The 16,743-nt window shown below is 38.5% G+C and overlaps 1 protein-coding gene across 1 annotated transcript; it reads left to right on the top strand.

The window, feature by feature from the left end:
• The first annotated feature begins 8,670 nt into the window (after positions 1 to 8,670).
• Positions 8,671 to 14,280, top strand: LOC101888278 (uncharacterized). Its single transcript, XM_020039099.2, has 4 exons — positions 8,671 to 8,840; positions 8,906 to 9,309; positions 13,127 to 13,246; positions 13,312 to 14,280. Exons 1-4 carry the CDS (start codon positions 8,700 to 8,702, stop codon positions 14,267 to 14,269), a joined length of 1,623 nt encoding a protein of 540 aa, XP_019894658.1. The 5' UTR covers positions 8,671 to 8,699; the 3' UTR covers positions 14,270 to 14,280.
• Positions 14,281 to 16,743: the final 2,463 nt, after the last annotated feature.

Genomic DNA, 16,743 nt, shown 5'->3' with positions numbered 1-16,743 from the left:
TTTATATAAAAAAATGTCTTTACCCAAATGTGGAGGGTATTTAAAGTTCGGCCCAGTCGAACTTAATGTTTTTTTACTTGTTCACATTCTTATAGTACTGGAACGGATCTTGTAAAGTAACTTTATTTCTATGCTAAGTATTATTAGTTCGCTTTTATTCAAGTATTTGGGAAGAATCAGTAGTGGGATTTTATAATATTTTTGCCGTTACCGACTAAAATCTGTTACTTTTCATGTAAAAAAGAGAAAAAAAAGTCAGAAACATTTTTTCTGTCAGTAGGTCTTACCGACTACTTTGTGGCTTGCTTTCCGGCGAAATTTCGTTAGTTATCGAAACTGTAAGCATGTGAAAAATTGCTGTTAATAACATCAGTGACTGCATCAGTATGAATCAGGGCAGCAAACGTGTTCCGAACCGAACGGCTACATCAAATAGTAGTAATAGTTGTTGTTGCAACTCATACTGCTGTGTTCGATCCGATTCTTCTCCATCAGGTTTTGCTTCTAAGTCCAGCCTCAAAAAGATTGCAACCTGTACGAGTTGGGTCCACAACGACGCTGGAGTTTGGTGAGTGGGTTTGGCTGCACAGCGGAAAAGTTGCAGCGTATCATGTGGTCCTGTGCCACAAGCTAGCAGATGTTCTGCACATCGCTGTCGATCCGGGGCCCAAAAGGAATTGAGGGGGGTTCACCATTCGCATCTTAATTGAGCCAAAACTACTCGGGTTTGTAATGGTATTACGTCTTGGGCCATTTGTTTGTAACATGAAGAAGCGAACGAGATAGTTACTTTTGAGGATCTTCATATAATCACTTTCTGAGTCCGCCTGTCCATGTAATTTTTGTGGAAAAAAATGCAGGTCGCATTTATTATCCGATTGAGATGAAATTTTCCAAACAATATTTTTTATCGAGATCGGTTCAGATTTTTATATAGCTTCGATTTTCATCTTAATCCGATTTTATTTTATTGTTATTGCTCACTATAAATGTATAACTATTGCTCCCTTAAATATTTTTAATATAATCTTTATCGAAGTCATATCATGCACAATACCGCAATGTGATTTGGATCATAGTTGGTATGATCTACTTCACTTAAATTTCCAATATAAACTTTTTTGTAATGGGAGTTCTATTAAATATGCATAGTGGTGTAGGGTATCATATAGTCGGACCGGCCCGACTTTTGACGTTTCCTTACTGGTTTAAAGATTTGTTGAAAATTACTTCAAGGCTAGTCACAGCGACTAAATTAATGCATTTTGACAGGCAGTTTTTGTGTGGATCTGGATATGTATGTATACACATAATACTGAACCGAACCAACCCAAATCGATAAGTTGTTTACAGGTCTGGTATGAAGCCTACTCATACATGCCTGATAGTATTCCTGATGTACAGGCTCTCTCGTATAATTTTGGACTTCCCTCTCTGCATCGAGTACGTTCACTCTGCCTTGCCTGGGTGAGGAAGTTCTATTACCATGTAATGGTTTGGACGTCTCTCATGTACCAGGCGGTTATTGTCTTAAAAAAAAAAAAAACGGTTTGATTTCGGGCAAGTTATGCGGTTAACTATTCCATAGAGATGAAAAGTCTGCATCGAACAAAATTATGTACCATGAACCCGACTTAATATTTGGGTGCTTATGGTAAGAACATATTTTTAATACGCTCTACCATACAGATTATGGAGGGTATATTATGTTGTCATTTCGCTCAGAACTCATAGCAATAATGATCATAGGCCTACAAAGTATATACATTCTTGATCACATAAATTTCTAAGACGATTAAGGCCGTCAGTTGTAATCACACTAGATTCGAAAAGAATTAAAATAGGAAGCTAACATTTTGTACAGATCAGTCATTTGCCTGCAGGCATGTCAATATATCGGTACCTTTCGATATTGAAATTCTGCATATGAAGTTCATTTTGGGTACTTTACCCCTTGAAAGAGAATGGTCTATTTATATTCACAATATCGTATATCCCCATACATAGCGGTACCTCGGTATTTTGATGATTTTAGCTACATCTGTCAATGGATTTGTTCGTAATCGGATAAGTGAAGTTCTTAATAAGTACTTATGACTCTGGCCCTCTATATAAAATTACTTCCAAATGTTTGTTATTTTCATGATTCTGGTCAAATTTTTTATAGAATTGTCTTCACCTAGCCGAAAATACATATATATAGGTCCACCTTATCTTATCTATATAATAGTACCCCCTGGATATTCGACATTTTGATGAATTTATCTGACTAATTTTAATGGGCTTGTTCCTAATAATAGCCAGCATATTGATATTTTGATGGGTTTCTTGACGCATTTGTGATATGCAGCCAGCAGTTATATGTCTACGATGAACGTCTACTGGTTAATTCTGGCCAGTGAGCTTCAGAGGTTATGAAACCGGGTGATCTGCTTTTGGAGATGATGGGGAGATGCTATGCTCCAATAGAAATGGCGGATTGATAATCTCTTTTTATTCGACTTCCTTATTTGCAGTACAGAATGTGTAGCAAATAATCTGCTCCGGATGGATAGAACAAAGCTCAAGTGACGTAAGTCTGCATCGAACAGAATGATGTAGCAGGAACCTGGTGGTTTTTATAATCGCCGCTCGGACTAATATAAGCCGAAGCAAACATTTTATGATATGCTGCTCCCAAGCAGAAACATAACAAGTTAAAAAGTATCAGTCGGTTTTGCCGATAGATGTATACCCTCAGGCAATGCTTGATTACTCAAATATATTTTGACTTCTGTTATGCTTATTCAAATTGTTGACCCTCTATGTAATAGGTTCCGAAGGAATGAGCCAATAGTGTCCATTTCGTATCGGACCTAAATAAATATGATCCAAATATTGCGATGTGCCAGGTTTGGACTATATTGGATACTTACTTAACTTTTTATGAAATATGTGATCATTTTTAGAAAGCGTTGAAGTAAAGTGCCGGATATAGTCGACCGAAGTATTTCATTTTCAAACTTTATCTAATACAGATACAAATATGGTATGGGTAAAATTACAAGAACATTGATATCCAATTTTATGCGAAATTATAATTTTCATATTCATTTCAGGTTTCTGGTTGAGAAAAATATTTAGATTTAGGAAGTTGTAAAGAAACGTTGACTTGTTTCTCAAGTTATGACAGATAAAAGTATTGAAAATTGTCAACCTTTTTCGGGTGAAGTACCAGAAGGGGTACGCAGACATATATCATCTTTACAACAGATTTTGTGTAGGCTAAAATGTTTGTGTGTGGTGGAGGTACCAGAAGAAATGGTCCGTTCTCTACCATATTTATTACAGATCTTGTGTTGATTGAAATATTGAGATATGCCAAATCTGAAATGGAATTGGATGTTAATTTCGCGTTTTATGAGCTTCATGGATATTGAAAATGTCGACCATTTGTGGGGAAGCTACCAGAAGGAGTGGACCGATATATTCCGATATATTTAAAAATATTGTGATCTTTGTACTTTGAAGACAATCGGACTTTTACATCACATATTATAAGAGTTATAATTATTCAAAATTTTGACCCTTTGTGGGGAGCTACAGAAGGAGTGGACCGATAAATTCCATCTTCACAGCCGATATTGTGTCAGTAGAAACAATGAGATGTGTGAAATATGAGGAGAACCGGAAGTTTTTTTCGTATTTTATAATCATTTTTGTTATTCAAAACTTTGAACCTTTGTTGGGGAGATACCAGAAGGAATGGTCCGATCTCCACCATATTTATAACAGCTATTGTGTTGATAGAAATTTTGAGATGTGCCATGTCTGAATGAAATCGGATTGCCAACGGTGTGTGACATCCCCATTTTATGACAATTCCCCAGGGTAAAGTATCCCTAACTTTTAGAGTAAAACTGTATTACCTGTCCACCTAGTGGTTCGAATATCTTACAAAACCTACGCCCATTTATTTGTACCTAATTTGTACTAATCAGATTAGTTTGCAGTTTTCACCCAAATACCAAAGAGGAAAAAATGCAAATCGAAGAAATCTCTGTTTAGTGGATTTGGATTGACTTAATCTAACGGATGTTTGACCGTGCATTTGACCTCTGCATTAAATCAAATTACAAAATACATTTACATCGGAATGAGGCAATACGCAGCGAGCTTTGGTAGCTAAGCAGTGGTCTGTGACCAACCTGTTACGTTCTTTTGTGCTTTTTTGTGGCCATTTACGCAAATATGTTTGGTTTTCCCTCCATTTGAAAATTGACCGGTTATGTTAAGCGCAGGAGATGCTCTTCAGTTCAAACTGGCTTCAACAAATAAAAGACGTTAAGTTCGCAAAACGGACGTGTAAAGTTTACGAAAAAGGAAGGCGTTATATTGGGATCTATACCCGCGTGGACCTGCATACAATTTTTGTCATAGGTCAATACGAAATTTTAAGCAATTCCGGTGAAATCATCAAAATGTACCGAATATAAGTATGTACATTTATTGGGTGCTATACGATAACGTGGACCTACATAGCTCATGTTCAGACCAAGTACACATCTGAGTGAAATGTTATCAACCTACTTCAATTCGTTCGAAAACTAGATTAATTCCACAGACGGACATGCAGGCGGTCGGACATCGTTAAATCGACAAAGAATTTTATGCTGATCAAAAAAATATATATATACTTTGTAAGGTCTAAAATGTATATTTCGAGGTGTTACAAACGGAATCACAAACTTTATATAGCCTCCATAATATGCTGGATTATATTTTTCATTTTTACAGCATACTTTGAGGGGCTCTAAAAATATCTAAACTTAATAAGTTAACAAGTAAAAAAGCTGTAAGTTCGGCCGGGCCGAACTTTTAATACCCTCCACCATTTGGTACAAATTTGTCAATTTCAAAAAATTAAACCCGTTAAAAATTCTGTCAAAATCTTAAAAATACCGAATGCTTATACGACGACGTGGGCCTGCATAGGCAACTTTTGTCATAAATTGTTAAATATTTAAATGAGAAACTTCAAGAAAAATCTGTTTATAAAGTAGCTAGAATCATCAAAATACCGAATATGGGGGGTACCGTTATATGGGGGCTATACGAAGACGTGGACCTGCACAGACAATTTTCTGGCATGGGCTGAAGTATCCATTACGAACTTCACATGCGAAATTTGAAACAATCCCTGTAAATAATGTCGCTAAAATCATCAAAACCGTTATATGGGGGCTACCGTTATATGGGGGCTACCGTTATATGGGGGCTACCGTTATATGGGGGCTATATGACCGTTATATGGGGGCTATATGAAGACGTGGACCTACATTGCTCATTTTTTGACTTTGGATGTAGTATCCATTACGAACTTCAAATACCAAATTTGAAACGATTCCGGTAAACAATGTCGCTAAAGTCATCAAAATACCGAATATCGGGGGTACCGTTATATGGGGGCTATATAAAGACGTAGACCTACATGGCTCATTTTTTGGTTTAGGATGTAGTATCCATTACGAACTTCAAATACCAAATTTGAAACGATTCCGGTAAACAATGTCGCTAAAATCATCAAAATACCGAATATCGGGAGGTACCGTTATATGGGGGCTACACGATGACGTGGACCTGCACAGATAATTTTCTGTCTTAGGCTGTAGTATCCATTACGAACTTCAAATGCCAAATTTAAAATAATTCTAGTGAATAATGTCGCTAAAATCATCAAAATACCGAATATCGGGAGGTACCGTTATATGGGGGCTATATGATAACTTGGACCTACATGGCCCATTTACGAACTTAACCTGCCTACTGGGAAAATATACATTTGTGCAAAATTTTAGCCTTCTATCTCCATTTGTTCGAAAGATAGCGTGACTCTTTGCGGGTGAGGTACAAGTGGGGGTTGGCAGATTTCTTTCATCTTGGATGCTTATATCGCTTTCTTTGAGCGTTTTGTCTTTCAAAATCTTGAACCCAAAGTTGGGGGGTCCAAGACGAAATGGTCCTATCTCTTCCATCTTTATAACAGATCTTGTGTTAAGGGAATATTAAGATGTACCAAGTCTGAATGGAATCGAATATTATTTCGCGTTTTATGAGCTTCATGGATATTCAATATTTTGACCCTTTGTGAGTGAGGTGTTAGAAGGAGTGGACCGATATATCCCATCTTCATACCAGATCTTAGGTTAATAAAAATACTGTATTCTTTGTAATTTGAAGAATGTCGGACTCTTACATTGCATTTTATGAGAGTTATAATTATTCAAAATTTTGACCCTTTGTGAAGGAGGTACTTGATTGAGTGAACCGGTATTACCCATTTTCTCACCTGACCTAGCAAATGTGATGCAAAGTTGGAGTAAATCGGATTTTAGGTTCTCTTTCTGTGCAGTAAAATATCTGTTTTTGAAAATTGTGACCTTTTATGGGCGAGGTACCAGAAGAAGTGGACTGATATTGCTTATCTCCGAACTCGATCCATGTTTGATAATAATATTAGAGAATTATCGTGCGCAGCAGCCTGCTAGACGGACGTATATTTCTAGATCGACTCCAAATATCCTGAAACGGATTTGGTACAAAGAGGCCTAGGGTCTAAAACCGTTATTTCGCTGAGGACCATTTTGGTCGTATCAAATGATATACAGGATGAGATGATAAAACTGCAACCAACTTCAGACTGCTGTCATTTCTAAGCCACTCGTCCGATAGCTGCTAAAATTATTCCAGTGACAGCTCATTATATTGTTTACAAGCGTATTTTGCTGAGAATTTTCCAGAAAAAAGTTATTCGTGATGGAATTCATGCGTGACCAATGGCTATAGTTAGATCACTCCAGCATTTAAATCTGAATAAATCTTTTTTGTCTCGTACCATTGCTCGTTACCGTGATACTGGTAGCGTAGCCCGACGTGAAGAATGTGGACGGAAGAAAACAGCAACATCAGCAGAAATGGTTCAAAAATTAAAGAAGCGACTTGATCGAAAACCGCGTCGCAGAGGCTGAAAAATGGCTTGTGAGCTGAACATATCGTAATATTCCATTCGTCAAATATTGAAAACTGAGCTCGGGGTAAAGCCATTGAAATTCCAAAAAGAGCAAGAACTTACACCGCAACAGAAAGACAATAGACTCAAAAGAGCTAAAGAGTTGCTTCGCTTGGCCGAAAGTGGTTAACTGCCGAATTTGGTTTTCTCCGATGGGAAACGTTCGTTGTCCAGCAGTTTGTAAACAAACTGTAGTCGTTATGGAACTGGTCAGCTGAAAATGTGCACCTTCGGTTGGCCACCAGAAGTCCAGCGCCGGCCATGGTGATGGTGTGGGCCGCCATAACAGCAGATGGTCGCTATCCGCTCGTATTAATCGACCGTGGCATCAGAATAAATGCCGAATATTAACTCAAAAATACTCTGGAGGGTGTATTAAAGCCTTAGGCACGCAAACATTTTGGCCGCATACCTTGGACATTCCAACAGGACTCAGCACCATTGCTCTCCGCCCGCCCAAGAATGGTTACAAAATGAGGTTCCTCGCTTCATTTCCAGCGCACAATGGCCACCAAAATCTTCGGACACTATTGTGGCTGGAGTATTTTGGAAAGCAAGGTTGGTACTAAAAAATACCAAAGTGCCGATCACTCAAGCAAGAGCTTCGCTGAGAATGGACCAAAATACCGCAGAGCAACATTCGGGCAGCGTGTGACGTTTCATTTTCCGTTTGAAGGCCATTATTCGTGCCAAAGGTCCACAATTCGAACAAATCTAAACTTATTCTAAAATTTGATACTGTTTTGCTTTCATTCAATAAAATTTAAAAAAATGGAAAAATTATGGCGTTTGACTTTTTTATCTTACCCTGAATATTCTCTGTAGCCATATGGCTGAGGGTATAAAAAGGTCGTGTATATGTCACCCAAATCTGATGTAAATGATGCATAAGTCATTCTACATTTGAGCAATTGGTTCAATTTTGTTTCTCACGACGATGGTCCGCCTAGAATTACGAGTGCAAAATTTGCAACCAATCGATCTAAACAATGACATAGGTTCGATTTTACATTTAAGCCTTCTCAAAGTCATATTATGCACTATATAGCTATGATATTAGGTACTAGAGGTCTAATTTGGTGGATATTGATTGAAACTAATGGTATATAGAACTTACTAACCCCCTTTATGGAGCATTGACGACTTAAATCCACTAGGTTTACTAAATCTGTAAATTGTGAATATAAGGTAAGATACATCTATAAGTTTCATCCGATTTCAAAGTTCATCAATTCTACAGCGAGTTCCATAACGACCGTAACGACAGTTGGTGTGATTTACTTTACACAAATTCGTAAACATTTATTTAAATGAGAAATTTAAGAAGAATAAGAATCCTTTCCCCGCATTTTCCACTTAGGTGGGTTTTTTTTGGCACAATAAACGTATTCTCCACTGGAGAGATTGCTTGTTATTTCTCCAGCGTGTGAATAATATTTTGGCTTTGTCGAACTTGTTTGGCTTAAGATTTGGCAATTATCGTTTTATTCCATTTAATTATCTGGGGTGGATAGCCTGCAATTGTAAACCTCATGAGCAATACAATCTAAAAGATCTTATCATTTATTTCGATTCGGTAGGAGAGGTTTGCAGTTCAAATTAAATAATAAATTAGTATTTCAACGCAAGCGAGACCATAAACAGCTCTGTCATGGAAGCGGACAAAACCTATTTCAATAAAGAAACCAAAATCTGGTATGGTCCTGTGGAAGAACCACACTTTGGTTTGGATGATTCGATTGGTGCCGTAACAAGGGAGGCTATGCATAGAAATCCTGATCATATAATGCAGGTACGGAAGAAGGATGAAATAAAAACGGGAATATTGTTGTGTAAATTTATATTCCCTTCATTCAGATATGCCATCAAAGTGGGCGACAGATTACGAACGGGGAAATGGCCGAGTTGTCACGTAGAGTGGCAGTTCACTTCGGAAAACTTGAATTGCAACAAACTGATGTGGTCGGCATCTGTGCGGGTAATAGTGATTATATAGCACCTCTGTTCTTTGGTACCATGTTCTCTGGTCTCTGTCTCAGTACCACAGATCCCAGTTTCAACGTTAAGGGTTTGGAACACATTTATTCTCTGACCAGACCAAAAGTTATGTTTTGTGATGGTGATATCTACGATAAGATACGCGAAGCCTTATTGCAGTGCGGCCTTCAAGAGACACACATCTATACGGTGCGGAATCATAGAGACGGTGTTCCAAGCATTTTGGAGTTTTTCGATGAAACAAACACTGATGAGGAGTTCAGGTATGTAGGGTGTGTGTAGTAAGAAGAGTAGCTTCAAACTGAAATCGGAAAGGGGTACCAAAGATTTAAACAAAGAACACCATAATTTTTACATTTTTTTAAATTTTATTAATTAAATTAGCATCAAATTATAGAATAAGTTTAGATTTGTTCGAAATGGTCATCTATTGGCACGAATTATGGCCTTCAAACGGCCAATGAAACCGTCACACGCTACCCGAATGTTGCTCTGCGGTATTTTGGCCCATTCCCGGCGAAGCACTTGCTTGAGGTGATCAACAATTTGGTATATTTAAGTGTCAACCTTGCTTTCCAAAATACTCCAGACACAATATTCCAACGGTTTGGTATCCGGAGATTTTGGTGGCCATTGTGTGCTCGAAATGAAGCGGGGAACCTTAATTTCTAACTATTCTGGGGTGGCTCGTACTGAGTCCTGTTGGAATGTCCAAGGTCTGCGGTCAAAATGTTTGCGTGTCCAAGGCTTAAATACACCCTCCAGAATATTTTCGCGATAATATTCCGCATTTATTCTGATGCCACGATCGATTTATACGAGCAGGGAGCGACCATCGGCTGTTATGGCGGCCCACACCATCACCATGGCCGGCGCTTGAGTTCTGGTGGCCAACCGAAGGTGCACATTTTCAGTTGACCTCCTTGGCAAGTAAACACGATCATTTTGTTTGTTTACAGACTGCTGGACAACGAATGTTTTCTCAGCAGAGGAAACCAACCATTTTCTGCCAAGCGAAGCAATCCTTTAACTCTTTTGAGTCTATTTTCATTCTGTTGCGGTGTAAGTTCTTGCACTTTTTGGAATTCCAATGGCTTTACCCCGAGCTCATTTTCAATATTTGCGAATGGAATATCGCGATATGTTCAGCGCACGAGCCATTTTTCGGCCACTGCAACGCGGGTCTCGATCAAGTCGCTTCTTTACTTTTCGAACCATTTCTGCTGATGTTGCTGTTTTCTTCCGCCCACTTCCTTGACGTCAGGCTAAGCTACCAGTATCACGGTAACGGGCGATGGTACGAGGCACAACAGATTTATTCACATTTAAATGCTGGAGTGCTCTAACGATAGCCACTTGTGGTTTTCCAGCCAAATATAAAGAAATGTCACTATCACGCTTGAATTCCATCACGAATAACTTTTTTTCTGGAAAATTCTCACCAAAATGCTTTTGTACGCTTGTAAACAATATCTAATAATGTCACTGGAATAATTTTAACAGCTATCGGACGAGTGGCTTGGAAATGACAGCAGTTGGTTGCAGTTTTTTCATCTCACCCAGCATCACCATTCAAGAATGGTTACAAAATGTGGTTCCTCGCTTCATTTCTAGCGCACAGTGGCCACCAAAATCTCCGAATACCAATCCGTTGAATTATTGTGTTTGGAGTATTTTGGAAAGCATGGTTGGCACTAAAAATACCAAAGTGCCGATCACTTCAAGCAAGCGCTTCGGCGGGAATGGGTCAAAATACCGTAGGGCAAAATTTGGACAGCGTGTGATGGTTCTATTGGCCGTTTGAATACCAAAAGTGACCAATTCGAACAAATCTAAACTTATTCTAAAATTTGATGTTATTTCCGTCATTTTTTTGCATCCATTCAATAAACTTAAAAAAATGTAAAAATTATGGCGTTTGACTTTGTTGCAGTTTTTTTTTATCTCACCCTGTAAAATAAGATTGTGAATGTTGAAATTTCCGTTATTAGAAACATTCTATAAAAAAACTGCCTACAATCGCCAGAAAGTGTGACTAAAATCGTCAAAATATCGAATTTCGAGAGGTACCTTTATGAACAGTATCATGACACAGGAGGTAGATCTCAATGCAAACTCTAAATATCAAATTTTAAATTATTCCTTTTGAAAATATGACAAAATCTTCAAAATCGGAATGTCGGGAGGTAAAATTATATGGGGCCTATACGAAAAACTGGTTCTATAAACACAAAGTTCTGCCAATATAAACACTAAATAAACTGTTACCTTAAAACGTGTGACTAAAATCGACAAAATACCGAATATGGGGAGGTACCATTATATGGGGCCTATACGAAGACGCTGACCGATATAACTCTTCTTCGATCTTGACCTGATAGAAGACAACTCTATTTAAAAATTTAGCTCCCCATCACATGCCGTTTAGACCTTAGCGTGATTGAAACAGGTGGACGGACGGACATGTCTAAATGGACTTAAAATGTTACGCTGATCAAGAATATATATGCTTAGTTGGGTCTAAAACGATTATTTCGATAAGCTACAAACGGAATGCCATACTATGTATGTGGAGGGTATGAAAAACACTGTATAAGTGCGAGTATGTTTGGCTCGTTTGCGAATGAGAGTAAAAACTACTCGAAATGGAGCAGATTCTACTGTTGTGGAGTACTATTTTAGATCCACAGCTGCAAACGAAAAACAAAAACAAATTGCACTGTCGCTAATGAAGTGCATGCTAGTGTAGTTGATTGGTTTGTGTACAATCAATTGGACCCTAGCAATAATATGCTCTGTTTTCCTTTTATTCATCAATTCTTGGATTACCAGGCAGATCTTTTGTATTCATGTCGATTTTATGGCCTACCTTGATTTTATGCCTAACTAAAAATTATTTTGAGTTTTGCCTTGTTAAGGCGAAGATCATATGTTTTATGATTTAAGTGTTTGTTTTCTCTTTCGAGACGAGCTTAATGATCTGAAATTTGCAGTGAAAAGGAAAGCCAGATAGACACTATCATACACTCACCACTATGCGACGCGTTTCGCCGTTGGTTAAGCGGCTCGTCAGGCATATTTGATGTGGATGATGGCTTACAAGGGCCGTTCTCTGGAAAGTAGTATATATTTCGAACTTATTGCAAATTAGCATATGCGAATTATACACTAGAAACTCTCCAGGTTCGACTCAAGTTCTATTGGCAGATCTTTTTCACAGCAACGTTTTGTTTTTGTAGTGATGGATTTTTTGTCCACAACAACTACATTGCTTCCAATGCATACACTTGTTTTAGTGCTGCTTTAGGAAGACGGGTTAATGGCTCTGAACGTAGAGACGGCAACTTCTAGTTGGCTGCACACAGAGGTCCGCGGTTCAAATCCCACAGCCAGGCTCGGCTGAATTTTTGAGTTTTGCCTTGTTAAGGCGAAGATCATATGTTTTATGATTTAAGTGTTTGTTTTCTCTTTCGAGACGAGCTTAATGATCTGAAATTTGCAGTGAAAAGGAAAGCCAGATAGACACTATCATACACTCACCACTATGCGACGCGTTTCGCCGTTGGTTAAGCGGCTCGTCAGGCATATTTGATGTGGATGATGGCTTACAAGGGCCGTTCTCTGGAAAGTAGTATATATTTCGAACTTATTGCAAATTAGCATATGCGAATTATACACTAGAAACTCTCCAGGTTCGACTCAAGTTCTATTGGCAGATCTTTTTCACAGCAATCCATCACTACAAAAACAAAACGTTGCTGTGAAAAAGATCTGCCAATAGAACTTGAGTCGAACCTGGAGAGTTTCTAGTGTATAATTCGCATATGCTAATTTGCAATAAGTTCGAAATATATACTACTTTCCAGAGAACGGCCCTTGTAAGCCATCATCCACATCAAATATGCCTGACGAGCCGCTTAACCAACGGCGAAACGCGTCGCATAGTGGTGAGTGTATGATAGTGTCTATCTGGCTTTCCTTTTCACTGCAAATTTCAGATCATTAAGCTCGTCTCGAAAGAGAAAACAAACACTTAAAAATTATTTTATTTATTTTTATTTTTTTTTATTTGTTTTGTAGAATACCATCCCTAAAGCATGGCGGTTATCAGGATGCATTCTACCTTTGTACTTCCGGATCCACGGACTTGCCCAAGGTTGTGCGCATTTCACATTATGCTCTTCTAAATCGAGTTGTGCCGTATGTTCGTTTTTATTTGACTTTTCAACATTTATTCCAATTAACCGATCTCTCTTAATTTTCAGTCAAAATCAAGGAGGAGGGCAAAGGCTTTTGGTCTTTAGCGGCCTGTATTGGTTTGTGGGAATTGGAACTTTAGTTCAAGCGGCGGTGCATTGTGAGACGCGTGTTATATCGGAAAATCCATTTTCGCCGCGAGATTTCTATGACATCGTAAAGCATCACAAAATAACAATTGTGGCAAGCTCTCCATCCCACATTCCTCTCTGTTTGGCCTCTCCACAGGCATTGGCAGCCAGTGATTTATCCAGCCTACGGGTTCTTCTGGCCACTGGCAAAAGTCTTCCCTACTCTCTGATCGCCAAATTCAAAGCATATACTCCAAATTGTCGTTTCCCAATTTTATATGGCATGACCGAAGTGTGTGGAGCTGTCACAAGAACCCTGATTGATCCCTCAAATACGGTGGGTGTTCTCCTAACGAATTCCGAAATAAAAATACTAGATGATCGAGGCGAACATTTGGGCCCAAATGAAACGGGAGAAATCTACATACGTACCAAATTTTCAAGTTCCGGATACTACGGTAATCCAGAAGGTAATCGCCTGACGTTCGTCGGTGATGGTTGGGTGCGGAGTGGTGACATGGGTTACTTCAACGATGAAGGACAACTCTTCATTGTCGATCGTCGTCAGGACATTATGAAATATAATAATTATCATTTTTCACCCAGCAGCATTGAGAAGGTCATTGCGGAAATTCCGGAGGTGGCTGAGGTGTGTGTGGTCGGCATACCTGACATTACCTTTGACTATTTGCCAGCAGCAGCAATAATTAAACGACATGGATCCAGTATGACTGCATCGTTTGTTTGCCAATATGTGGCAGATAGAATGCTGCATTTCGAACATTTGCATGGCGGCGTTTACTTCTGCGAAAGTCTGCCGCTAACGCCATCTGGCAAAATAATACGTCGTGAAGTGACGGAAATGTGTGTTAAATTAAGAAATTTAAATAAATAATACAGTTGATGCTAAGCAGATAGAAGTATTTTTATTTTCATTATAATATTGAATTTAAAAAAATGGAAGTGATTCTATGAAGATCCTCAAAACTAACTATGGGTCTATCTCGCTTCCTTCTCCATTTTACAAACAAATGCACAAAGACATCCTTACCACTATGTGGTGTATGGTATAAACACTGAATCAATACTAAGTACTGTGGAATTTAAAGGAACGGCAATTATTTTCGCTCTCTTTGAACATGCCTCTTGCATTTATACAAGGAAATTACTTTCACATCGGCCTTCTGGGACCTCCCCCATAAAAATGTCGAAATTTAAAAAAAAAAAAATATTCAACTTTGCAAATCCTATATTTGCATCAGCGCTAGGTTTGGTGGGAAATTGGACAATATCGGTTCACTTCATCAAGTACCTGCTCCACAATGGCTCAAAATTTTGAATAATTATAACTCTTATAAAATGTGATGTAAATGTCCGACTTTCTTCAAATTACACTCATCACAATATTTTAATTAACTCAAGGTCTGGTGTAAATATGGAATAGGTCGGTCCACTTCTTCTAGTAGCCCCCCACAAAGGATCAAAATTTGGAATATCCACGAAGCTCATAAAACGGGAAATTGACATCCGATTCCATTCAGACCTGGCACATCTCAATATTTTCATCAACATAAGATCTGTTAAAAAGGTGGTGGGGGATATGGTTCAAGAAACAAAACACTCCAAGAAAACAAAATAAGCATCCAACTCTCTTACAAATTTTACACATACACATACACATACACATTTTGCTAACATAAGATCTGTTGTGAAGATGATATACAGGATGAGATAAAAAAAACTGCAACCAACTTCAGACTGCTGTCATTCCTAAGCCACTCGTACGAATTCAAGCGTGATAGTGTGATTTCTTTATATTTGGCTGGAAAACCACAAGTGGCTATCGTTAGGGTACTCCCGCATTTAAATGTGAATAAATCGTTTGTGTCTCGTGTCATCGCTCGTTGCCGTGACACTGGTAGCGTAGCCCGACGTCAAGGAAGTGGACGGAAGAAAACAGCAATATCAGCAGAAATGATTCGAAAAGTAATAAAGCGACTTGATCGAAACCCGCGTCGCAGCGGCCTAAAAATGGCTCGTGAGCTGAACATATCGCAATATTCCATTCGGAAAATATTGAAAAATTAGCTTGGTGTAAAGCCATTGAAATTCCAAAAAGTGCAAGAACTTACACCACAACAGAAAGAAAATATACTCAAAAGATCTAAAGAGTTGCTTCGCTTGGCAGAAAGTGGTGAAATGCCGAATTTGGTTTTCTCCTATGAGAAAACATTCGTTGTCCAGCAGTTTTTAGCAACAAAACGGTCGTGTTTGCCAAAGAGGTCAACTGAAAATGTGCACCTTTGGTTGGCCACCAGAACTCAAGCGCGGGCCATGGTGATGGTGTGGGCTGCCATAACAACCGGTGATCGCTCTCGGTTCGTATAAATCGACCGTGGCATCAGAATAAATGCCGAATATTATCGCGGAAATATTCTGGAGGATGTATTAAAGCTTTGGGCAAGCAAACATTTTGGCCGCAGACCTTGGACCTTCCAACAAGACTCGGCACCATTGCACTCTGCACGCGCCACCCAAAAAAAGGTTACAGAATGAGGTTCCTCGCTGCATTTCCAGCGCACAATGGCTACCAAAATCTCCCAATACCAATCCGTTGGACTATTGTGTCTGGAGTGGTTTGGAAAGCAAGGTTGAGCAAGGAAAGCATAATACCAAAGTGTCGATCACCTCAAGCAAGCGCTTCGCCGGGAATGGGCCAAAATACCGCAGACCAACATTCGAGCAGCTTGTGACGGTTTCATTGGCCGTTTGAAGGCCCTAAATCGTGCCAAAGGTGACCAATTCGAACAAATCTAAACTTATTCTAAAATCTGATGTTATTTCCGATATTTTTGCTTTCATCCAATAAAATTAAAAAAAAATGTAAAAATCATGGCGTTTGACTTTGTTGCATTTTTTTATTTCACCCTGTATATCTGCGAACCCCTTCTGGTACCTCACCAACAAAGGGTCACAATTTTCAATACTTTAATCTGTCTTAACTTGCAAAACAAGTCAGCGATTTTTTACAAATTTCTGTATCTAAATTTTTCTATCAACCAGAAACGTACCAACATTGGATATAAATGTTCGATTTTCTTGTAATTTTACCCATACAAATATTTTATGTGTATTAGATGAAGTATGATAAGTAAAAAAGCAGTAAGTTCGACCGGGCCGATCTTTGAATACCCTCCACCATTTGGAAGGAATTTGGATATTAAAAAATACATTAAAAAATGCTATTAAAAATAATATTAACAATAATTAACATTAATAAAAATACTGAATATAGGGAGTACCGTAAAATGGGAGTCTATAAGAAAAAGTGGATCTGCACAGGCAAGTTTTGTCATAGTCCATTACAAT

Source organism: Musca domestica, unplaced genomic scaffold, assembly GCF_030504385.1.
Source record: "Musca domestica strain aabys unplaced genomic scaffold, Musca_domestica.polishedcontigs.V.1.1 9, whole genome shotgun sequence".
Taxonomy (NCBI): Eukaryota; Metazoa; Arthropoda; class Insecta; order Diptera; family Muscidae; genus Musca; species Musca domestica.
This window is presented reverse-complemented; position numbering and strand designations above follow the sequence as displayed.

What these genes read in the sequence shown, in the direction of transcription:
- LOC101888278 (XM_020039099.2), top strand. Translation starts at nt 8,700, where the DNA reads ATGGAAGCGGACAAAACCTATTTCAATAAAGAAACCAAAATCTGGTAT. An exon ending in ATCCTGATCATATAATGCAG is followed by an intron (nt 8,841 to 8,905) that starts GTACGGAAGAAG and finishes CCCTTCATTCAG; the next exon opens with ATATGCCATCAAAGTGGGCG. An exon ending in AACACTGATGAGGAGTTCAG is followed by an intron (nt 9,310 to 13,126) that starts GTATGTAGGGTG and finishes TTTGTTTTGTAG; the next exon opens with AATACCATCCCTAAAGCATG.